Source organism: Xyrauchen texanus, chromosome 22 (genome assembly GCF_025860055.1).
Source record: "Xyrauchen texanus isolate HMW12.3.18 chromosome 22, RBS_HiC_50CHRs, whole genome shotgun sequence".
Taxonomy (NCBI): domain Eukaryota; kingdom Metazoa; phylum Chordata; class Actinopteri; order Cypriniformes; family Catostomidae; genus Xyrauchen; species Xyrauchen texanus.
Window position 1 is genome coordinate 28,958,244 of NC_068297.1, and position 25,872 is coordinate 28,984,115.

General features: G+C 37.8%; 1 protein-coding gene across 1 annotated transcript in view; it reads left to right on the plus strand.

Annotated features, from left to right (window-relative positions):
• Nucleotides 1-2,121: 2,121 nt before the first annotated feature.
• The window catches only part of jmjd1ca (jumonji domain containing 1Ca), an 82,837-nt gene continuing 59,086 nt past the window's right edge, over nucleotides 2,122-25,872 (plus strand). The window contains exons 1-2 of the mRNA XM_052153543.1: nucleotides 2,122-2,425; nucleotides 14,739-14,903. Coding sequence (XP_052009503.1) covers nucleotides 2,294-2,425; nucleotides 14,739-14,903 — 297 coding nt within the window. The 5' untranslated portion in view covers nucleotides 2,122-2,293. The remainder of the gene's footprint in view (nucleotides 2,426-14,738; nucleotides 14,904-25,872) is intronic.

The following is a 25,872-nucleotide window of genomic DNA, read 5'->3' on the forward strand; positions in this document are numbered from 1 at the left end:
AATTACAAGATGAAGAGAATTTGTTGGCAGTTTCATTGTATGTTCCAAGACTGTTTCCTCATTGTTGTAAACGGTCAAATATAAATGGTTCACTGGGTCAGTTTATTTGTACAATTCACATGAAAACACCAGTAATGCCCCATGACATTAACTGCTCAGAGTATCCGCTATTGTCATTTGGTTCAGAATTGTCCGCTAACAGCCTTTGGGCACTTCAAACAACAGTACATACATGACTATGTTATAGAATTGTGTAAATGTATGATTATCCCCTGTGAAACCACTGACTCATCTGCTATAAGGCCTCATGTCCTGCAAACATCACAGAAGCAAAATAGAACATTAAGTATATTCTGAAATCATTCTGCCCTCTGGTATTTTCATAAAGAACTTTCAAGATAGACCTATAATTCTTCATATTAGTGGGTATTCAGTATGACACAAATATCATTAATATATTGTACAGTAGTCTGGAAACTGCTCATGGCAGCATTTCAAGATTACAGAAAAAAGAAAAAGAAAAAAGATTTGTTTACAACAAAGCCTTTCCAAATGTATGGTGTTCACTCCTTCTGGTAACTATATTGTGATAGTGTGAATTGTCAAACAAAATTTAGAGATTAAATAAAATAAAAAACTTTAAATGTTGCATTTTAAATATATATATATATATATATATATATATATATATATATATATATATATATATATATATATATAGATATATATATATATATATATATATATATATATATATAAATCGATTTATTTTCTATGTATTTACACCTGAAGTTACCAAAGCATAGGGTATAAACATTGATCAGAACTGGTATATTAGCAGGGGTTGGGAGTAACGGAATGTAACGGGATTACGTATTTAAAATACAAAATATAAGTAACTGTATTCCACTACAGTTACAATTTAAATCATTGGTAATTTAGTTAAATTCAAAAAGTATTTAGATTACTGAAGAGATTAATTTGCATTTTATTGTCATTTGTTTCATTTAATATTTAGTCCTTTCAGATGGAAAACATTTATACATATAAATGATCCAAAGTACATTTGAACAGCAGTGAAACACTGACTGAGCAGACAGAGAAGTAAGTTTGGAGCAGAAGAAATAAAAATAAACCTTGTGTAAATTGTTAGCTTTACGTTAAGCTAAAATACTATTTCTAGCTATTTTACATGCACATGTTACCAGACACAATCATATTTATTTATCAAGAAAATTCACGTTGGATCATAATTTCTTTTTTCTTCTTCTAGTAAGACCTTTGATATTGGTGCAAAAATTATATTCTTGATAATTGTTGTATTGTTTTCCTGTAAAAATATTTTAAAAAATCCTTAAAACAAGATCAATTTGATTAATCTTGTTTTAGAAACAACACTGCATAAGATATTTAGGTTTTTTATAGTCAAAACAAGTGAACATTTTTTACCAGTGCTGAAGAAGTAATCCAAAGTATTTAGATTACATTACTGACCTTAAGTAATCTAATAGAATATGTTACAAATGACATTTCACAGCATATAGTCTGTAATCTGCAGTGGTAACCCTCCAAACCTTGTATATTAGTAAAAGAAAAAGAAAGAAAAAATTAAATAAAACAGAAATGAAAAAAACCCATGTGGTATATGTTTATACTTTTTTATGACATATACATAAATATTTGCTCAATTGAGGATGGCTTAATGTCCCCCAGGTTATAGCATGTGTGACATATTTGTAGCTATGTGTTCCTCTACTGTACTATAGACATAGCCTACTGATACTACATTGTATATAATTATGCAATTCGTGAAAAATGGGTTTCTGAGAAAAGTAAATAATTCATTATAGCTCAACAAGCCAACTGTAATTTTGAAACCAATGTCAATAAGTAGGTCAAGTTCTGAATACATTCAGACGAGAGACTACTTTTCTCTAGTCTGTTTTAGTGCACTTGACAGTGAGCTCAGTCTGGCGGACGGACAAGTCTCTCCGCTGCGGTCTACTAGTCCTGTGTAGGGGCCTACTTCAGCGTGGGCGGATGAATACCACGTGCGAGCGAGAGAGAGATACATAATGACTGTTACTACTCCCTCTTTGTAAATCAGTTCCCCAACGCACAGAGAGAACAACGCTCTTCAGAGGACAACACAGGGAATTTAAAGCCCCTGTACTCCAATGCACATGAATATTGATTTAATCACCATATTTTAATCATGTGTCAACACCGTAGTCCGCAGTAGGGGGACGTTTGTTTGCTGTCCGTGCACATTTCTCGCACATTTTGCTGGACTATGGCGGTGGAGCTGGTGGGGAAGCGCTGCCTGTGCGTGAGCGGCGGAGAGTCGCTGGAGCTCGCCGGAATCTCGCGCTGGAGCTGGAGAGCCGGAGTCATCCGTGCGACCACCGACCCGCCTGCGCTAACGGTAAAAACTGACCTCACGACACTATATATAGCGAAACTCTTAAACGTACGAATATTTAAACTTTTCTCAGCTGTTACAACTTCTATTAATATTCATTCGCTTGTTTGTGAGAGAAAAGGTTAGTCAGAACTAGTAACAGGAAGGCTAAAGTTTATAGTATTCAGTGCTGGAACGTGTGTTTGTTTCTGTCAGTTGTTTAGTCAACACATTCAGACAACTATTACTATGGGCGTGTTACTATGATAGAGATGCAAAATGTGCGTGTGTGTGCGACTGTGTGTGTGTGTGTGTGTGTGTGTGTGTGTGTGTGTGTGTGTCTATGAATGTGTCTGTGTTGTGTGTCTGTGAGTGTGAGTGTGTGTTTGTGTGTCTGTGAGTGTGTGTGTCTGTGAGTGTATGTGTGTTTGCGTATCTCTGTGAGTGTGTTTGTGTGTCTGTGATTGTGTGTGTCTGTGAGTGTATGTGTGTTTACGTATCTCTGTGAGTGTGTTTGTGTGTCTGTGATTGTGTGTGTCTGTGAGTGTATGTGTGTTTACGTATCTCTGTGAGTGTGTGTTTGTGAGTGTGTCTGTGAGTGAGAGTGTGTGTGTCTGTCAGTGTGTGTGTGTGTTTGTGTGTCTGTGAGTGTGTGAGTGTGTTTGCGTATCTCTGTGAGTGTGTGTGTGTGTTTGTGAGTGTGTCTGTGAATGTGTGTGTCTGTGAGTGAGAGTGTGTGTTTGTGAGTGTGTGTGATTGTGAGTGCGAATGTGTGTCTGTGAGTGAGTGAATGGGTGTGTTTGTGTGAGTGAGAGTGTGTGTCTGTCAGTGTGTGTCTGTGAGTGAGTGAGTGTGTTTGTGTGCGTGTGTGAGAGTGAGTGTGTGTGTCGTGTGTGTGTGTGTGTGTGTGTGTGTGTGTGTGTGTGTGGGCAAGGTTTAAGTGGTTTGTGTGGACTTTTTTTAGGTTACAAACTGGTAATTACAAGGGTGTTATGCTTTAAATGTTGTTTATGAGGACATTTCTAGTGTCCCCATAATTCAAATCACTTAAAAACATACTAAACTATGTTTTACAGAAAATGTAAAAATGCAGAAAGTTTTTTGTGAGGGTTAAGGGATAGAATCTATAGTTTGTAGAGTAAAAAAAGTATTATGTCTATGGAGAATCATCATAATGAAAGCTGCACCAACATGTGTGTGTGTGTGTGTGTGTCTGTCTGTGAGTGTGATTGTTTGTGTGTGTGTCAGTGAGTGTGTGTGTGTGTGTGCCAGTGTGTGTGTGTGTGTGTGTCTGTGAGTGAGTGTGTGTTTGTGTCTGTGAATGTGTGTGTCTGTGAGTGTGATTGTGCATTTTATTTGTCTGTGAGTGTGTGTGTGTGTGTATATATATGTCAGTGTGTGAGTGTGCGTGTGTCTGTGAGTGCGTGTGTATGAGTGTGTGTCTGTGAGTGTCATTGTGTGTCTGTGAGTGTGATTGTTTGTGTGTGTCAGTGAGTGTGTGTGTGTGTGTGCCAGTGTGTGTGTTGTATGTGTGTGTGTGTGTCTGTGAGTGAGTGTGTGTTTGTGTCTGTGAATGTGTGTGTCTGTGAGTGTGATTGTGCATTTTATTTGTCTGTGAGTGTGTGTGTGTGTGTGTATATATGTCAGTGTGTGAGTGTGCGTGTGTCTGTGAGTGCGTGTGTATGAGTGTGTGTCTGTGAGTGTCATTGTGTGTCTGTGTGTGTGAGTGTGAGTGTGTGTGTTGTCTGTGAGTGTATGTGTCTGTGAGTTTGTGTGTGTTTTTTTGTCTGTGAGTGTATATGTGTGTATATATGACGTGGGTGTGTGTGTTGTGTGTGTGGGCAGGTTTATGTGGTTTATGAGGAATTTGTTTTAGATTACAAACTGGTAATTACAAGGGTATTATGCTATAAATATGGTTTATGAGGACATTTCTAGTGTCCTCGTAATTAAAAAAAAAAAAAACTATATGTTTTATTGAAAATGTAAAAATGCAGAAAGTGTTTTGTGAGGGTAAGATTTAGGTGTTATGTTAGGTTTAGAGGTAGGGTTAGGGGATAGAATATATAGTTTGTACAGTATAAAAATCATTACGTCTATGGAGGGTCCTCATTAGGATAGCCGCACCAATGTGTGTGTGTGTTTGTTTGTGTGTGTGTGTGTTTATAGCTCAGCGGGACTTCAATCCAACTAATCAGCTGTTTTGAGACAGTTTACTGCACTGCTTCTGTAGCGACTAATGACTATCACTCTGCAAAAGATGAGCAGACTAAATAAGACAGCTTTATCATAAGGGTTTCATATTTTTTTTAATTTTATACACAATGATTTATCTTTATGTGTTATCATTTACTAAATAAACTTTTGGAAGGCAGGGTCAGGCACAAATGAACCTGTTCCAATGTGTATTTAAATGCAATGCTAATGAACGACAGGTAATTAATATGTGTTTATCTAGTTGAAATGACACATGATTATTAATTATAATTACATGTAATATGTATAACATAAACACTGTAATGTATTACCAGTGCATTAGAATTCTCACACGATTTATTCACCCTCATGCCATCCCAGATGTGATGACTTTCTTTCTTCAGCAGAACACAAATGTCTCAGCTCTGTTGGTCCTCACAATGCAAGCGAAAAGTTGCCAGAAACTTTAAGCTCTAAAAAGTACGTAAGATATTGAGATATTCTTCTAAAAATCTTAATTTGTGCTCTGGTGAAGAAAGAAAATCATATACATCTGGGATTGCCTGAGGGTGAGTAAATGATGAAAGAATTTTAGTTTTTGGGTAAACTATCCCTTTAAGGTTCCCCACAGTCATGTAAAATATCAGAGAATTGTTGCAGGCCTGGAAGTCATGGAGAAAAAAAAGATATATACACACACACACACATATATATATATATATATATATATATATATATATATATATATATATATCAGCTCTAAAATATTTAATTGGTTAGAAATTGCTCAAATGTTTTTAAAAACCCTTACAAATGACTGGAGAAGGCAGTTCACTGGTCAACAGGTGTGGGAATCCTGCACATACTAAATGCATGTTGACTCCAGTAAACCCATTATACTTCATATGGATTGTTCAAAGGCACTCTTTCCTCCTACATGAGCTCTCAGCTAGTGATCAGATCACCCTCTGAGGATTGTTCTGAACAAATGATCGAACAACTTGTGCCATTTAAAGTGTAAATCAAATGTATAGGATATGCTCCTTTGAAGATTGAGAATAATCAGGTTTGTTTTAGAAATTAGCTGTGCTTTTTCCCCCCTGCTGTTCACTGCTCTGCTTTTACATCTAAATGTGCTTGTTCACGATACAAGATGGTTTGATGTTCGTGTGTCTGTTGTCTGACTGGTTTATCCATTTTCTCATATATTACTGCATGCACTGCATACTTCGGTAGGGCTGTCATAATCTCCCAGCTGCACATGTGTGTATGAATAAGAGAGAGAGAGAGAAAGAAAGAAAGAAAGAAAGAAAGAAAAAAGAGTGTGTGCTCTTATCTATCATTAATTTGCTCATTACAGTTGGAGTATTGTTTGTGTATCTGTAGTGTGTGTGTGTGTGTGTGTGTGTGTGTGCTAACCAGGTCTTTGTGTGAATTCTTTTCTGTGTGGGCATCTACATGATTTTCTCACTGTGTTGGTCTTTTTAGCTTTAATTCACCCCCTCTGCAAGGTCTGTTATTTTATAAAGCTGTAATCTTGTTCTATAGTACTATAATTAATTTTATGTATGTACTAATCATGTTAGTGTAAGTTATTTTTGTTTCGATGAAATATATCTCATATTTCTTGCATGAAGAATCTGTCTGGTTTACGGTTTTATTTTTAAAGCTGGGAAGAATACAGATGAGACGATATGACTGGCTTGTTTATCAGAACAGCTGTCGGTTTCCTCTCCTGGTGCGTTTATCTGTGTTTATGTTTCATCAGAGTGTAAGTACATGTGTGTTTGTGTGTCTTTGGGGACTCGTGTCTTTTACACCATTGGCTAGATGATGTCCCCGTGGCAACAGCAGCTAAGCCGTGTGACTGACAGCTTTCCCTGTTTTACAGCCTCCTGCCGTACGCACGCACACACACACACACACACACATCTCTTAATGCTTCTCATCTCCTTCACAACCTGTTGTTGTACTGTGCCATATTCCCATGGGTTTATCACAAATACTGCCTTGCTTGCACTTCCAGCAGTCATCTACAATGTGTCCAGGCCTGATGGATTGATATATGCAATATTTCGGGGGCTGTAGTTCAAAAACATACATAAAATGTCATAGTAGGATAAAGGAATGTTGTTGTTTTATTTTTTTATTTTTTTATCAGTGCTTGATATCACATAGGGGAGACCAGGCTGTCTGTCATGTGGGAAAGTTCTCTTGTCTCAGTAATTTTAAGATGTCTTTTGTAAATAACACATTTTGGCTCACAAATTATAATGAATAATGTTTCGATATTTTTGCATATTACCTTTTATATTTTTGTTGTTTAATGAATCATTTTGTGCTTGATAATTGTTTTAGTTTTTAAAACATTTTCTGAAAAGCCCATGAAAGACTGTTTAATGCTGGTGTAGATTTAAAGAGTGGGTAGATTTTGTTTGGGTGGTTGTTATGGTGAGGACATGTTCTCTTACCCAAAGATTTAAATTCTCTCATCATTCACTCACCCCCATGCCATCCCTGATGTCTATGACTTTCTTCTGCAGAACACAAATGAAGATTTTTAGAAGAATATCTCAGCTCTGTAGTGAATGATGACCAAAATTTTGAAGGTCCAAAAAAGAGCATAAAGGCAGCACAAAAGTAATACACATGACTCCAGTGGTTAAATCCATGTCTTCAGAAGCAATCCAATCACACTTGGATGAGAACAGACCAAAATACAAACAATTTTCACTGTAAATCTTGACATCAGCTGTCGCTTAGCCGATCATGATTTCAAGCTCAACTACAAGTGTAATTGAGCTTGAAATCATGATCGTGCCCAGAAACTGCAATGGCAAGGTGTACAGTGAAAAAGTTATATTTTGGTCCATTCTTGGAACAATACTTTGTCATCATAGATTTTTAAATCCTTGTTTATGTGACCCTATCTGTCTGTCTGCAAAATGTCTGTGTGTTTGTGTTTGAGTGTGAGCGTGTGTATGTGTGCTCCATATATGGCTTATTTTTATTTGACCCTTGACCTTTGGCAGATGTTTTGAAGCTTTGCCAGGGAAGCAACGTGTGATTGTTTAGACCAGACAGATTTTATATATGTGTGAGCAGTGTAGCTTATCTCCTGAAAAACACAAGAAGTCTGTGGAAGGAGGACGTAAACATGCGCTCACAAACACACACATTCATTTGCTTAGCTGTCTGTGAACACATACCATAGACCTAGTTTTTCTATAAAGCTAAATTAAAAGACTGTACCAACCCTTGGTCTCACTCTAACCCTACACTTAAAGGAATATGCTGGGTTCAATTCAAGTTCAGTTCAATCGGCAGCATTTGTGGCATAATGTCGATTGCCACCTAAATTTATTTTGACTCCTCCTCCCTCCTTTTCTTTAAAAAAAAAGCAAAAATCTGGGTTACAGTGAGGCACTTACAATGAAAGTGAATGGGGGCCAATTCTTTGTGTTAAAATACTCACTTTTTCAAACTTTTAGCCACAAGACATAAACAAGACATGTGTAAACATGATTTTAGTGTGACAAAATTGCTTACTAACCTTTTCTTTGTAAAGCTATAGCCAATTTTACAAATTGATGTTGTAATGTCAACAAAACTTAGAACCCTAAAATGACTGTGAAAATTATAATTTAAACAACTTAACAGCTCAAATAATACACAAGTCTTGACAGAAGATATAATGTAAGTGCTTTTATAAAATTATGAGCTTCACATTTCTGTCTTTAAACCCTCCAAGAATCAGCCCCATTCACTTTCATTGTAAGTGCCTCACTGTAACCTCCATTTTTGCTTTTTTTAAAGAAAAGGGGGGATGAGTCGAAATAAATGTTTTGTGGTATTCAACATATATTGTACCTGGAACATTCCTTTAAAAGTAAAGTTTTTGCATTTGTAGAATTTTAGAAATACGTTTTTGAGTTAAGACATGATTTTTCCAATTGAGGATGTCCCTGAATGTCCCCAAAGTTACATTTAGACTACATCTGTGTACATACCAACTTTATTTTCTATCACGGTGGAGACTTGACCATTGAGTTCTATTTTATTATCTCTCCCATAACCCTACCCCTTAACTTAACCCTCACAGAAACTTTTGTACATATTTAGACTTTCATTAAAGGGGTAGTTCACCAAAAATGATAATTTTTCATTTACACACCCTCATGCCATCTTAAAGTTGCATGACTTTCTTTCTTCTGTGGAACATAAACAAATATATTTTTAAGAAATTATGATGTATTTTTGTCCAAACAATGTAAGTCAATGAGGTTTAAAACTTTCACACTCAAGAAAGGACATAAATGCATTAACATTAAAAGTTATCCATATGTCTCAAGTGGTTTAATCCATATCTTCTGAAGCAATGAGATCACTTTGGGTGAGACACAGACCATAATCTATGTCTTTATTCAATTCAGCACATGATAATACACAGCTGTTTTAACTCCGACTCTGTCTTCTCTCACTCTGATGATGTATTACTTGCATTGATGTGTTTATTTGTGTGTGTGTGCGGTTGCTATGTTTGTGGAATTGCTTTTGTATCTGAGACAATTACACTAGCTGTGTGAGTTTTCGAATGTCTTTGAATGCGTGGAGCAGACGGTGTGAAAGAGAGAGCGTGTGAAGGCGAGTGTGTGTTTTGTTTAAACGGGAATATCATGCATGACAGAATCACAGTCAGGAGATGGGATCTGCAGCCACATAAGGTGACCAACTCTCACCTATCCTGTGTGTGTGTGTGTGTGTGTGTGTGTGTGTATGAATGCTTGCCACAGTTTTAGTAGGATCTTTCATAATGTGAGGCAATTAAATGACAGTTTCCTGTCTCTCTCTCACTCACTCACTCACACACATAAACACACAACTATAGCTCATCAAATCCATTATGTTATGAATGCTCCATCATGGCAGCGTGCTAGTAGCAATCATCAGTGTGTCTTGGTCCCTCTTTCATGATACACACACACACACACACACACACACACACACACACACACACACACACACACACACACACACACACATATATACTGTATATATAAAATACATGCAAAAGACACATTGTCTATTAAATGTCTTTGTATTATTTCACAGTACCCAGTATTTTCATCAAATTCCAACCTGATCCAATTATTAATTGTTGCTATTTGTAAATAATATTTAAACATACATTTACTGAAACATACAATAGACATATTAACAGCATATCAAATGTAAACGTCTTTACATATTTACAGCTTTAGAAACATAAAATATTTACAAATCCTTTATGTTATAAATATATTTGTATAGTTAAATTTTTACTATTTTATAAATATTTAAAATCCCTTAACCAAACCCCTATCCCTAAACGTAACCAGGTTAAATAAAGGTTCTGTGATGGCATTGACCATTTAATTCATCTCATTGATTATAAAATGAAAAATATTTTGTGAAATAAAATTTGAATTAATTCCATAAATTCATTATTCATGAATTTAATAAGAATTTGCAAACATTTGTATGTCAAAAGTTGTTAATACGGAAATGATTGCGTTTTAGATGCTATCAGTACTTCAGTGTTGTATGTTTCCGTGTCTGTGCAAACGTAAGCAAATGTACGTGCTAGAACCACACTTTATGTGAGACTACATATGAATACTAATTAGATCACGTTCAAACTCAGTTAAAATATAGTTTCAGTGGCAGTGCATATAGCAATATAGGACATACTGCACCATCATTGACAGAATAAATCTGAATTGTTTTCTGAATGTAATAACTTATAATATCATTTTGTTTAACTACTTAATAACACTGTGTTATTTGAAGAGTAGACTTGCATATTAATATAACATATTAATGACATGTTAATTAAATAACAAATAATAATAATTTAAATTTCACAGAAGAATTCATGGTGTGTAATGAACTGTCTGTACAAAAATATTGTTTAGCCACACAAAATGTATCACATTATGTTTTCATTTAGTTACGATGCGTGTTCATTTTGTAGGCATTCAGTGTGCAGACACTCACAACTCTTGTGCTCGGTCAGTCTTTTTCTCAAACACACACACATACACCTTTCCTCCCTCTCTCAACTCAGAAAATGATTGATCAGAGTGGCCCACTCTGAGCTAAAGACAGTATGTACTACACACATGGACACACACACACACACACACACACACACACACACACACACACACACACACACACACACACACACACACACACACACACACACTGTCACATGATAGTCTCATTCTACTATGTTGGCAGTGTGATTTTTTCACCATACTCTCTCCCTCTTTCTCCATTCACACACAGTGTCAGTTTCGTCAGGAATATAAGCAGATCTCATTCATTCCTGTTGGGTTATTGTAATGATTACAGTCAGAACAGATTATTACAGATCTCGAGATGTATTTCTGTGTGCGTGTGCATTCATGTAGATCTGTGTTCATGCTAGAATAACAGACTATAAAGACAGATTGTTGTGTGTGTGTGTGTGTGTGTGTGTGTGTGTGTGTGTGTGTGTGTGTGTGTGTGTGTGTGTGTGTGTGTGTGTAAATGCTGATGCTATAAGCACATTTCTGCCAGAGTGTTGGCTGTGGACCAAGCTGAAATCTGATTCCTGTGAATGTTTCCCTCCCACAAGCCTCAGGGAAGTGTTTACTGAGAGAGAGAGAGAGAGAGAGAGAGAGAGTGTGTGTGTGTGTGTAAATGTTTCTATCCTGCAGTGTCAATAAGAGATACTGCAGGAGTGTGTGTGTTTATGCGAGAACAGCTGTGAGTACGCAATGCTTGAGTTGATTTGCAGGTGTGCCTGTGAGTTTGCGTGCATGTGTGGCCATGTGACAACTGTATGTGTGGAAAAACTTTCCTGACCTGTTACATCTTGTCCATGCTTCATGGCCAATTGGTTCAGCACACACACACACACACACACACTCACACACAAATAGCTCAGTCAACACGTGCATGTTGTAGATTTAGAGAATAGCAGAAAAAAGGCTCTTGTCAACTAACTTGCCATACTAGTAAATACTGTCTAAGACACACACACACACACACACACTTTCATCTTAATTACACAAACGGCAGAAAAAATAGTTAGCGTGAAAAAATGACAACATCACATGGTAGACTCAGATTTGCAGGGAAGATGAAGCTCTGTGTGAATGTTTGTGTGTGGTTTTAAAAGGCAGCATGACTGGTTTGTATGACTAATGATCTCTTGTAATATATAATTGCTGTTTTTTCATTCACGCTCCCCCTTCTTACACACATTCATAGGCAGACAGACACACCTTAGAGATAATGGCAGAAGAGCATGTAAATCACTGTCTGAAACACATCCTAAAACTGAGAGAGAGAGAGAGATAGAGTGAGAGAGAGAGAGAGAGAGAGAGAGAGAGAGAGAGAGAGATGTATAGTGTCTTTGTGAAAGAGACAGTAAGAAGTTGAAGGGGAAAGGTGAGGATGAAAGACAGCAAACCGAAAAGGAGTTGAGCAAGATGGAGAGAGAGAGACAGAGAGAGGTGGAGGTTGTATAGATAATCAGAGAGAGGGAGGAAGAGAGTGAAAGACAGAGAAAGAGATGTTGGTAGCATAGCAACTCAAAACAGGTCTTTTTTTTCTGTTCTCTCTCTCTCTCTCTCTATCACACATACACACACTCAGATGATCTTGACCAATGACAGCACGTGTCCCTGCAATGCATTTTATTTTAGGGCTTTTTTCTCCTTCTGTGGAGTGTTAGACAAATAATCTGTCTGGCACCCAAACACACACACACACGCATGGTTGCATCACTATGCCTAATAATGTGTGAAGTTTGCTTTTATGGGGGAAACTTGAGGAGGGTTAACTGGGTGAACAGACTCTCAGGACTAGGACATATTCTACTTTTTTTCAAGTTTAACAAGGCTGAATTAAACATTCAATCTATCAAACGCTCCTAGAACAGACAAAAGTGCTCATTGTGGCTGTGTTTCAAAACATAGGGAGCTTTCAACCTAAGACAGCGTTTTTAAGCATCATAGGCAGGATTGTCTGTTGTACATGCCTATGATGCCCATAAATGTTGAATTGAACATTCCATCACAACTTATAACAACAAAAAATGCTAAATCAAATGCTCAAATGTTCAAATCATACTTTTGAATGCACCTTTGAACAGGAATCAAGCGTAATTATTTTTTAAACACGGACAAAATTCTGATCAAATGTTAAAAAAATCCTTCTGATGCCCTAAAATGCTGAATTGACAATTCAAACATCATATAGGTGTTATGATGGGTGTTGAAGCAGGACAAGACGGACAAGAGGTGCGGATCCAAATGCGGTTTTATTGGGATAAACACATAAGAAATCAAAGGTAAACACAAATGAAAGTCCACGATGGGAAAACAGGAAACTAAAACACAATGAAACAGATTAAACACGAGGAAACAAAATTCAAACAAAACTAAGAACTCGGGTAAGGGACACAGACCAGGCTAGACGACATTCAAGAAACGAACAACAATCGACAGAGACTACACAAAGAACCGGGGTTTAAATACACAGACAAAGTGGAGACTGAACGAGACACAGGTGGAAACAATGATGAGTGCAGGCAGTGAGGGAGGCCGGGAATTGTGGGAAATGTAGTTTAACACACGGACAGTGAGACTCAGGGCGGACAACAGGGAAAACGTGACATGGACCAGGATCGGTGACGGGTGAGATGAAAAATACGGAGCGGACAACAAGGAAACGTGAAAGAATCGTGATAGTGAAACCGAGAACAAAGGGCAGACAACACAGGAACGTAACAATAGGCCTAAAGTCCAAAGATACTTTGCTCAGACGCGGACACTCAAATCTCTTCATCAGAAGAGTGCTCGAGCACTGAACACACGCAGCCTAGTTTTTTGAACCGCTTGTCTTTAAACGTACAGAATGTGCATGGAATTATTTGTCCTAATTAGTGTGTCCACAAATTGGCAACACTCACATATTAGCCACTGCTGTTATGAAGAAATGCTAGAAGAAGATGTAATTGGTGCTAAACATCAGGAGATGAAATTAAAAACAAAACAGTGGATGTTAATTAAAGAGTGCATGTGTGAGGAGGTCAGGAGATACTTGCATTTGTATAACTCGAGTCTGAAGGAATGTAAAGACATCCTTATGGGTCTAAACTCCTGAAGAGAAATAGTCCAGTGTCTCAAAGCAGTCGTAGCGTGCATACAAGCTCCTGTGTATGCGCGCACAGTTATATGGAGTATACTTTGACAGGCTCGCGTTCGACTGTACGCTGACGCTGAGCGTCCAATTGGAAGTATACCTAGGCCTTAAAACGCCCAAAAAATGCCATGTAGGTTGGCAAAACATCTAATTTGCTGCTGCATTACCAGCCCTGCTGGATTCATCCTGTTCTCCTTGCATCCTGGATTCCACATGGACCGCAGATGATGTGCTGAGATACTCCACCTCTTTATTTACCTTATTGGTTACATTACAAAAAAATGTTCAGATGATTTTCAGATCTTTCACACATTGAGTCATATTGTCATGCTGCTGTAGTGCTGCTTGGCTCATTGCAGACATTGAGTGAGTTTTCATTTTGTCAGACACAATCATCAGTCAGGCAAGGGCTTATGATGCTGTGACGACTCACTGTAAGACAAATATCACTGTAGTCCCATTTACAGGATACAAATGAAAATATGTATCATGTCTGGACTGAGCTGGAGTGATATGGACAGGACTTTTCTTGTGTGTGGTCAGTTGCGTAAGTGTGTGGATGATATTCATCTGAAAATATCTTCTTTGAACATGTAGGCACACATGTAGCCGCATGTTTTTATAATCCATTTAATTTCCATTTCATATTGTGTGTGTGTGTGTGTGTGTGTGTGTGTGTGTGTGTGTGTGTGTGAGTATGTGTAAGCATACATGTTGTTGTTTTTATTTTATATGCTGTTGGTGTGTTGACATTTGTTTCTAATTCATTAAATTAAAGACTTAACAACTTTGAATCATCTATTAATTAGCTGCATCAATCAATTTAATTGTGATCATATTGTATTTGATTTGTGTTTCCTTAAATAGATCTGCAATCTTTCAACCCTTTCTCACTCTCTGTTAGGTGTGTGTGCACTGGGATGGAGAGCAGTGCACAGAGGGGAAGTGGAGGCGACTCAGAGAGGAATGTGAGGTGGTTTTGTTGGAGCAGGAACTTGTCTGGGCTGCCAGAAGAACCAGCACCAAAAACAGCAGCGCGCATGAAAAGAAAAGCTTGCAACCTGCCCTGGTGAGTCCACAAATTGTTTTTACATTCTATAAATCACTATCGGCCAATTAATTGGTTATCGGCCCTTTCTCCACCTTAGTTATCGGTATCAGCAAAATCCACTATAGGTTAACCTCTCATTTCTACTGCAGTAGGTGGTGACAATTGAGCTTCTTTTATGTTATGAGTCTTTCAATCATTGACTCAATTGATTTGTTAAAAAACAGACTTACTCTGATTGATGGTCACCCCCCCCCCCACCCCCATCACTGAAACAGTGAAAAAGCGATCTGTGGTTTCTCACTTTCTGTTAGTCAGACAACATGTTTCTATGTTTTTAGTTGCAATGTGGACAAGACTTTATGCTAGTAGTCAAATATCTGGTTTCACAAGACTGTCTGTGTCTAGACACAGAAGACATGCATGTATGAATATGAAACTGATAATGTCACTCAGCGTAGAATTAATGAAGCTGATGTGGATTTTTTTTATATCTGGAGTTTTTCCACTGCAGGAGACTGACTGCCTGATGTGTCCTGTTTTCATCATCCAAACTGCTGGTAGACTGAAACATTAACTGCTGCTTGTGTCATCCAGATTATAAAAAAAATATATTCTTTTTCCAGATGGTAGATCAAAGACTTCTCAGGCTCCTGACAATCATTTGTGCCATTGCAGGCTCGCACACTAGAATTGTGCATCTTACTTACGCAACCCCATTTATGATGGCATGTTACCATGGCTAACCACGTGTTACTATGGGTTACCATGCTTAACTTGGAGTAAACATGGGTTACGGCCATTTACATGGGTAAATTGGGAACTGTGGCAACAGAGCTCTGTTTGGCCTACGGGCTGCAGAGATAAGAATGAACGAGTGTACGTGTGTGTATATGTGGTGTGGATAAGTGTTTGGGTGAACTTCCTTTAAATTGTGGATTAGCACTATGTGACAGTGAGTTTATAGCTTGGTTGATAAATCAGTGTAAGTGCATGTGTGCTGAACTGTGTGTTATTATGGGCCAAGCTGGTCAGTATAAAAGTTATTTCTGCAGCAATATCTGAGCGAGAGAGTGATTTTACACAGCCTCTACTGATTCAGGTTCAGAAAAGATATGTACAAGTTGTGCTCAGAGTTTCAAAGGTACTAAAGTCTGCAATCAAACGTCAATTCAATATGAACTCAACGTTTCTCATTAAGGGTGTATTCATACTTGTAATTTGGTTCACTTGGTTTTCTTGGTCTGGACCAAAAAAGAAAATGATACAGTTAGTCCTGGTTCACTTAGTGTTCAGAACCTAATGATATAAAACAAAAGGCATCAGGAAAAAGTCACAACCTGATTGGACAGCTTTTATGACGTATATTTTGCGACAGAACTTGCCGAACATCCAAAATAATACCGGTTGCTGGGCTAAATGCGCTTGTTGGATTTATGTATGTATATATGGTGGTATTTTTACCAGCTGAGAACAAATGAAGAACTAATATGTGTAAAGAAGTCAAAATAACGCCAGGAATTCCTCCGTTGCACACTTAAACAAAGATATGCTGCAAGGAGACACCTGTACCGAACTGTAACGGGTAATACAGCTCTTATGATGAGAAGAACCAGGTATGCTTGAGGTCAGTATTAGGCAAATTACTTCCTGTTATTGATCCGTTTAGACATTTTTGGTCCATGTGGCATTCATATATCAATCAAACCGCACCAGAGTTCATTTTAATCGAACCAAACCTGCTAAGTGTGAACACTCCCTAAAACTCTTTAAAAAAAGGAATGCTATCCACATTTGTGTTTATAGCTCTGGACACTAACTCAACTAGTTTCAACTAATGTCTGATTATTGTTAATTTTTATTTATTTTAGGAAAAATGTAGGGACAAAGTTGATATTTAAATGAAATATAACCAATAACCAATAGCCTAACTTCATTATGTCTCCTATGATAGCAAGCTTTGAGCAATAAACATTTCCTCTGGGTTGTAAGTAACACAGCTACATACACATGCTGGGTTTCTTCTCTAACTCTCTCTCCTTCACACACACACACACACACACACACACACACACACACACACACACACACACACACACACACACACACACACACATGTTTGGTTTCTATGTTTTATGGGGACTTTCCGTAGACATAATGGTTTTTATACTGTACAAACTTTATATTCTGTCCCCTAAACCTAACCCTACCCCTAAACCTAAACCTCACAGAAAACTTTCTGCATTTTTACATTTTCAAAAAACATAATTTAGTATGATTTATAAGCTGTTTTCCTCATGGGGACTGACAAAATGTCCCCACAAGGTCAAAAATTTCGGGTTTACTATCCTTATGGGGACATTTGGTCCCCACAAAGTGATAAATACACGCTCACACACACACACACAGAGAGAGAGAGAGAGATCTGCTGGTGACTTTCTCTGCTGTAGATTATTACTGAGTCAGCAGCCGTGTTCCATCAAAGTGACCTACACTTACACACATGTACACATTCACACATATACACACCATTTTTCCATTATTTTCTCCCATTATATTTTTTTTATTGTATAATCTCACTAGCCCTCTTTACTCTACCACTGTCGGCCTTTCTTTGTCAAAAATTAACATGGCATATATGTCAGTGGACTTGTCAGAGAAAGTGAGAAAGAAGAGACAGGAAGAGAGGGAGAAGGACAGACGCTCACTCAATGGAATGAAAGGCAGTCGATGTGTGTGACTGTCAGACAGACGATTAGCACAGCAATGTGTGTGCATGTGCATGTGTGTGTGTGTGTGTGTGTGTGTGTGTGTGTGTGTGGGGTGAGACTGTGAATGTGTTGAGAGGGGGGGGGACTTATTATGCGTTTGTGCATTTTTGTGTGTGCGTGTTTGTCTGCGAGTGTGAAATTTGTAGGTGTTGAGAGACAGCTTTGACCTTTACTGTCTGTTGAGACTATGAAAAAAAGAGACCAGTGTTTTAACAAGAACGAGAATTGAGAGGATTAGAGGAAATGAGAGGAGAAGCAAGAGAGAGCGACAGAGAATAATTATCACTAGATTAACCATAAAGTTTCCCATTGATATGTTTTGAGAGAAATGAAAGGTGGCATATTCTACACTTTTGCAGCATTTTAAAAGTTCTGTATGTAAATAGTCTCTTTTATAATTGGCTAACCTTAGTTCACACTGGCTATGCTGTGTGTGTGTGATTGATCTATGTCTTTTGTGTTATGATGAGTCTTGTAATGCTATATTTATTTTTAATTGGTTTAATTGTACAGCACTTTGGTCAACAGTTGTTGTTTTTTATAAAATGTGCTTTATAAATAAATGTGACTGACTTCCATCCAAATTGCGAATTTAATTTATGCGAAAAATTTAAATATTGCAAAAACAACTTGCAAATAAGCAGCGTTTCTGTCCAATGTGTTTGATAGATCAAATTTGTCACTGCTGGGTAAATTGTAGCCACGATTGCTAACATTTCATAAATTACTCACGGTTTAGAGGGAGAAGACAAAGCACTCTGAAGATGTCTGAGAGCGACAGTTCTAGTAGGTAGACTAATAGTAGCCAATCATTTTGATGACAGGTGTAATGAATTGCTTATGTGTGTGCGCTATGTTTGTTATATCCTTAAGACTTCCTGTGCAGATCTTTTTTTTATGTGTGTTGCACTAAAAGTGTCAATATGGGTTTTTATAATGGCAGTTTTTGGATTCAAATAAGTAACTTGAGGTCATTTAAATTAATGGTAAACATTAAGTAAAGAAACGTGGACGTTTTGTTCCACAACATTGATAACACACAGTCATTCCTCAAAAGTGAATTTTGAAGCCACATTGTTATCCAAGAGCATATACATTTTATTTGGAGATTTCCTTCCAGCATTTTTATACAATATCCCAAAATTTGAATAAAACTACATTGATGCAAACACAGCTACTGTCATTTATCAGGGTGCACCTCATGTTACAATACAGATCACATTATGTCACGATTCAATACTTTGTGATGCATCACTTAATGATAAATGTGTTGCAATTGAAACTGTGCCAAATGCATGATAGAGTGATCCTCTGTGGAATCAGTTTTAATCTCAGTTTAGTCTCGGTTTACTGCACATGTCTCTGACTGCACAGTGAAATGTGGGTTTCAGAGTTTCTTCTCAGCTAGATAACCTGCTTCTTCAGCGAGTAACCACATTATAGTGACCATGAGGAGGTTACCCCATGTGACTCTACCCTCCCTAGCAACTGGGACAATTTGGTTGCTTAGGAGACCTGGCTGGAGTCACTCAGCACCCCCTGGGATTCGAACTTGCGAACTCCAGGGGTGGTAGTCAGTGTCTTTACTCGCTGAGCTACCCAGGCCCCATTTCCTACAGTTCCCCACCTTCTTCAGCGAGTAAAGACACTGACTACCATCCCTGGAGTTCGCAAGTTCGAATCCCAGGGGGTGCTGAGTGACTCCAGCCAGGTCTCCTAATCAACCAAATTGTCCCAGTTCCTAGGGAGGGTAGAGTCACATGGGGTAACCTCCTCATGGTCACTATAATGTGGTCCGCTCTCGGTGGATGGGTGAAGCCTCCACATGCGCTATGTCTCAGCGGTAACATGCTCAACAAGGCACGTGATAATATGCGCGGTTTGCCGGTCAAAGATGAGGCTAAGATGAGAATTTTGGCAGCTTAATTTTGGTCTGGGTGGATTGAGAAAACGTTTTGAGCATTAGGATTTTGTTAACAGTATATCAAACTTTATTCAAAGGAAAATCATGTTTTCGGTTTTATAAGAATAAAGATATAATATTATATAATACTATAGAGTTTATAAAGACAAGTGTTCATAAGCACTGAAGCAAATGTCAATCTGTAATCTGAATGCTGGCGCACAAATAAATAGACATTTAGCATGCGTTTCACGTGAGAGAATGACATCAGTCTTGAGAGAGAAAGAGCGAGAGAGAGAGAGAGAGAGAGACTGATGCGCTACAGAAGGAAAGCAGTCACTTTCCTTTCATTTGTCATTTCATTTTATTTCATTTTATTCACTCTCTTCCTTCCTCGCATAGCACACAACAGAGCGATCTGTCTCTCGTTGCACTTCATCTGTTTGAAGGAAGTTCAAATAGACAATTTTATGTGTATATGTGTGTGTGTGTGTGTCACGTGTTTGTAATCAGCTGTAGAGTTGTGTCAAGTTACCTTGGACTTTACTCTCAAAGTCATATTTATGTACCAGCTGCAGCTTACATTACTCCATGACCCCACAGAATAACAGGTCAACCGAGTGTGTGTGTGTGTGTGTGTGTGTGTGTAGCAATGTGTATCATCAGAAATTAATTTTCTGGGTGTTTGAGGTTTCTCCCTCTCTCGATGGTGTTGGTTTCTCACTCTATGAATGTTGTTGACACACACACACACACACACACACACACACACACACACACACACACACACACACACACACACACACACACACAGAGATAAACAGTGTGATAAATCATACTAATTGTTCATTAGAAAGGAAATGTTTTACTTTGTTTCATCTTATCCTTGTTTGTGTGTGTGGTTTGTACTTGCCTATAACATGTATGTGTGAGACTGAGACCTCGGCAGAACTCTATTTTTATGCATGTGTGTGTGTGTGTGTGTGTGTGTGTGAGAGAGAGAGAGAGAGTGAGACTCCAGCCCCCTTGCCTATTCTTGGCACTTTGCCTGTAACAGCCTAACCACATGTCGACATCTACCACCAGGCATGCTCTCTGTCTCTGTCTCTCTTCAATTTGTTCAGAGATTCTTATATAAACCAAATGTATTCTGGGCTGGTTTAACCTCTTGCCTTTTAGGTAAGGTTGGTGAGTGGGGTTTTGGAAAAAATATTTTTTGGACGGACTGCACTAAATTTGATTTTGGGTTTATTTCTCCTTTTTATGAAAGTGTGAGAAAAGCTTGGTGTGTGGTACAAATCAAAAGATCCTTGCCCTACAAGTCTTTACAATGGTTTTTAGAAGAACCTCTGATTAATGGTGCACGTTTGGATTTATGTGATGATACAACACCGTGGTTAAAACAGGTTTTGACAAATGCTAAGATTGTGAAAATGAAGGGCCTAATGGAAGTGGCTGGTAAGACTTTGGACAAGGCTGATGCATTTGCACAGAAACTGAGCATAAGATCAACAAGGACAATTCATCTTCTGTTGAAAAAATTTCGAGAGACAAGGAGTAAAGAAGATTGGACTTTTTTATCGTTACGAACTGTCCCAAATGAAATGGATCGGTTTCCAAGTATGGTTATACCTAAGACTGTTTTAGAAATGGAGAATTCTTTAGCCACCTCAAAGATTTTAAGAGATATTGTCTTTGATACAATGGGGGGCACAAGTTTATATCAAGTGTGTGTAAGAGCGATAAATAAAGACAAATTACAACGTGTAGATACGCCATGGAGAAGCCACTTAAATATTGAGGTTCAAATTAAGCCTGTTTGGGGATCAATTTACAAGCCACCATTGACTAAAAAAGTTGGAGATCTGCAGTGGCGAGTATTACATGGCATTATTGCAGTTAATGCTTTTATTTCAATCTTGAACCCAACTGTGCAAGATAAATGCCCTTTTTGTACTGACAGAGAAACAATTTTTCACTGTTTTTCCCATTGTGAGAGACTGAAATCTCTTTTTGTCTTATTGGAAACTTTGTTTTCTTCTGTCAATGAGAGGTTTACAATGTCGGTGTATATTTTTGGTTTTGAATATTGTAAAAAAAAGAAGAGGAAAGGACTGTTGTTAAACTTCATTTTAGGACAAGCAAAAATGGCTACATATGTTAGTAGAAGATATAAGATTCTTTATGATTCAAATTGTGTAGTTGAATTGTGTTTTAAAAGGCTTATAAAAGCAAGAGTAAGGCATGATTTTATTTTTTATCTATCTATGAAGAATGTGGAAAAGTTTGAAGACATTTGGAGTGTAGAAAAATTGCTGTGTTGGGTGGATAATGATGTGTTGTCTTTTGCCGAGATTATGGGATAATTTAATGAAGGGTTTTGTAATGTTTTTTTAGAATTCTGTATTTTAATAAAGGTGTTATAAAATTCAAAAAAATTCTCTCTCTCTCTCTCTCTCTCTCTCTCTCTCTCTCTCTCTCTCTCTCAGTGATGGATCAGTTCATTCTACATAGTCTGTGTTAATAGCAGGCAGTTAAATTGATTCAGGTTGAGAGATTATAAGACTGTGTGTGTTTGTGTGTGAGCAGTCAGCAGAAATGATGTCATCATTTAAGAAGAGGCAGGACCACACACACACACACACACACACACACACGCACACGGATGTGCTAGTTTGCTGTGTTTGTTTGTGTTTTGATTGCTTACACTCAGGGCAAGTGTGCGGGAGGAAACTAGCACACATAAAGTACATGCACAATGTCACCCTTACATGCTCATTTTTCCCAAATCTCATTTTAATAAATAACAGTGGCTTTGAAAAAGCTACAGAAGAAGACATTAATCTCAGACATTGAGGGTTCAGATCCTCAGCAAAAACTGAATTCATTCTGAATTGTTGAGCAGAAATGAATCTGATGAGATTCGGATCAGAGGATAAATATATGGTTCTAATATTTTCTGCTTTCCTCTCATGTGGGCATCCTGTCCTGTCCTTTGAGGGTGGACAGGTTTTGGATAATAAATACATACATGTTTACATTTTCTATTTATGGCTGGCAGATTTGTGTTTTATGTGGACATAATTATCGCAAGTCAGCTGTGTGTGTGTGTGTCTATGAGTGTCTGTGAATGTGTGTGTGTGTGTTTGTGTGTGGGCAGGTTTAAGTGGTTTATGAGGACATTTTCTTAGGTTACAAACTGGTAATTACAAGGGTATTATGCTATAAATGTGGTTTATGAGGACATTTCTAGTGTCCCCATAATTCAAATACCTTAAAAAACATTAAATTATGTTTTATAAACAAATTTAAAATGCAAAGGTTTTTTTGTGAGGGTTAGGGGTAGGGAATAGAATATATAGTTCATACAGTAAAAAAAAACTATTCTATGTATATCTATGGAGAGTCCTCATGATAGCTGCACCACTTCTGTGGAAGTGCATTAATTAATACTCACTCAGTTTTACATAAATGTACCCACTGCACAGACACTCACACACTCAAGATCTTTTTCGCTCTTTCCTTGTCTTTCTGTTACTTGCTCTCTCTCACACACAGGCTGAAACACACACTGAGGCACTGTCTGGCTGTTGGCTGTGTGACAGCCACTTGGTGAGCCAAAACAAAGAGAGTTCTAACACACTCACACAAATGGAGGGGAGAGAGAGAGAGAGAGAGAGAGAGAGAGAGAGAGAGAGAGAGAGAGAGAAAAGCTTAAGAGAAGAACTTCTCCATCCTTTGCTTTTCTTTGTGTACTCTTTAAGATCTCTGAGGACTAAACTTCATTTGATGTTTTTTTCTCTGTATGTGAATGAGTTTGTGAGCATTTGTCATAAAACAGAGAAAGTGTGAGGTTCAACATTTACAATGCCATACATTTAAGACAATTCCCTTAACATGTTTTTGGTGCTTGATTATCGGTCTTTTCTTGTTTTTAGGTAAAGATTGAAACCTGTGCTGTCACAATAAGCACCAAGGCCTCATTAAAGCTAATTCCAAAACAAACTGAGGCTATATCATTTCACAACTGTGCCGTGAGTCATAGCCAGAGGCTTCATTCGTTTAATAGCAGCACTGGAAGGGAGCGCTCAGCTCATGGTCACATGCTCGAAAAAAATATCAGATCATAATCGTCTGAAGTCTAATCAAATGTCAGAGATTTAAATATGATTTCAAACTTTTCTCAACAGATTATCCCATGACAAAACTATCCACATTCATTTTATAGCTTTTTCTCACCAAAATGATTGATATACAGTTCAAAGTGTTAGCTAATGTTGAGTATCATAATAGGTATCATTAATTTGCTTTAAACAAACAATGCAATTCTGTTATGCTGGGTTTCTGAGGGTTTAGGGAGATTGCTGCTTATCTTTACTACATATAGCTCTTGGACAAATTAAGTCTTCAATCAAATGTTTCCCTTAAAATATTTGAAAGGCAGCTTGAATTTGTGGAGGTTTCCACACTAAAATCAGAACAATTCGAATGCAGTCTGGCGGGTACTAAAAAGAATGTATTATGTGAACATTTCTTCTTCAGAAATTCCAAGCAGGGACAGTTCTTCATTCAGAACTGCACTCTCGCCAAGGGGGAAAAAACAGACAAGAAAGGTCACGTTTACCAAGAGGGAAGCAGAGAACGGAGCAGGACAACTCAGATGTACTCTCTTCTTTACTGTGAAACATTTAGGAGCACTGAGACAACCCCAGAGGAAAATGTTTTTGCTCACAGGTTTTTCTACAAAAATCCCTTAGAATAATTTAAAAACAGACACAAATAGATCAATTGTAAGAGTAAACAATAGAACTATAAAATCATGGTATAACTCTAATAATTTGGTCTCATAAAATCACGTTACTATATTCATTTTTGCTAAATGAGTTTTGGCTCGTTGTACGTATTGCAGCAGTTTCCTGCTAAAATGAACACTAGATGTTCTACAACTACAATGACTTTTATTCCCCTTCACACAAATCACTGGTAAAATGGCAGATTATCAGTTTATTAACATAAACGTTTCACCCTGTTCCTCCAACAATCATTCGTCCTATGAAATCCAAACACCATAGTGTATGACTTCTAAGGTGATACATTTTAATGTTGGCATTACATTATTAAATTCATTAACAAGCTTGTTTGAGCATGGTCAAATTGTGTGGTAGCTCAACTGAAAAAGCATTGCACTTGCGATGCACAAAACTGGAGTCCTGAAGAGCAAGTGAGTCGACACAAGAGCCGAAACTGTCATAGAAGCACCACCAAATGACCTGGTTGCTTTAGCGATTGAATTTCTTAGCACCACGTAGTGGACATATCACATTGGAAATGTCAAAATACATGTAAGGAACCACGTAATATAATTTTTCACAGGCTCAAAAAATCTCAGACTTTTAATTGCAGACTTAATCTTGGCAAATCTCAGGAGTAAAGCATGAGATTGATTTAATGATATAATCTCATTGCTGTCAAGGTTTTCTATCCTTGGGCTGAGCACTACTGTCATTGTACATTCGAATGAAAAGATATACAGTATATTTTTAACTGAAGGAAAGAGCTGCAATTGCAAAAGAATCTTACAGTGAAATCGGAAACAGTAGGTTGAAATTTCTTTAGGTAAAATTGATCTATGCTTACTGAAAATTGACTCTGCCCCCAGTGGCCTAAACGGTAAGTGTTGTTGGGCGTATGGGCAAGTGTGAGCGCCATTATCTGGGAGTAATGTAGAGGGGTACCAAAAGCGAGTTTTGAAGCGAGTTATTTTCAGCTGTACAGGCAGTTATACAGTGAAGAGAAATTAATGTTTTATAAACTGTATCTCCCAACCCAAACCCCAAACCCCAAACCTAAACATAACCATACATCAGTTGAGTAAAAATGTAATGTAAGCGGGTAAAATACAACCTCTGAATTCCTCTTGTCACTGATTATGCAAGGACGATTACTTCCTGGTTTAAAAACAGGATCTGAACCCAGGCCTCCTACACTTCTGACACATTGCACTTCCGGTTGCATCACAGGGGAAAGTAAAAATGTTGTCTTATAAGAGATGGTGCTTGTCGGTGAATCTGCAAAATGTGGCCGAACCTAGGGTACCGTAACTCTCAGAAACAACATGTCGACATCCTGTGGATAATTTGGGGAATTTATCTGACGTGGGTTAAAGAGCCGCTACTGTGGTGAGACATGTGTCAGGATGCCATAGCCCAAGGGTCAGTGATTAACACTGCTGTTATTCCCCCCTGCATGTCTCTCTTTCTCTCTCTGTCTCTCACTCTCTGTCATGTGGATGTGGACTGATATGGTTGACAGTCTT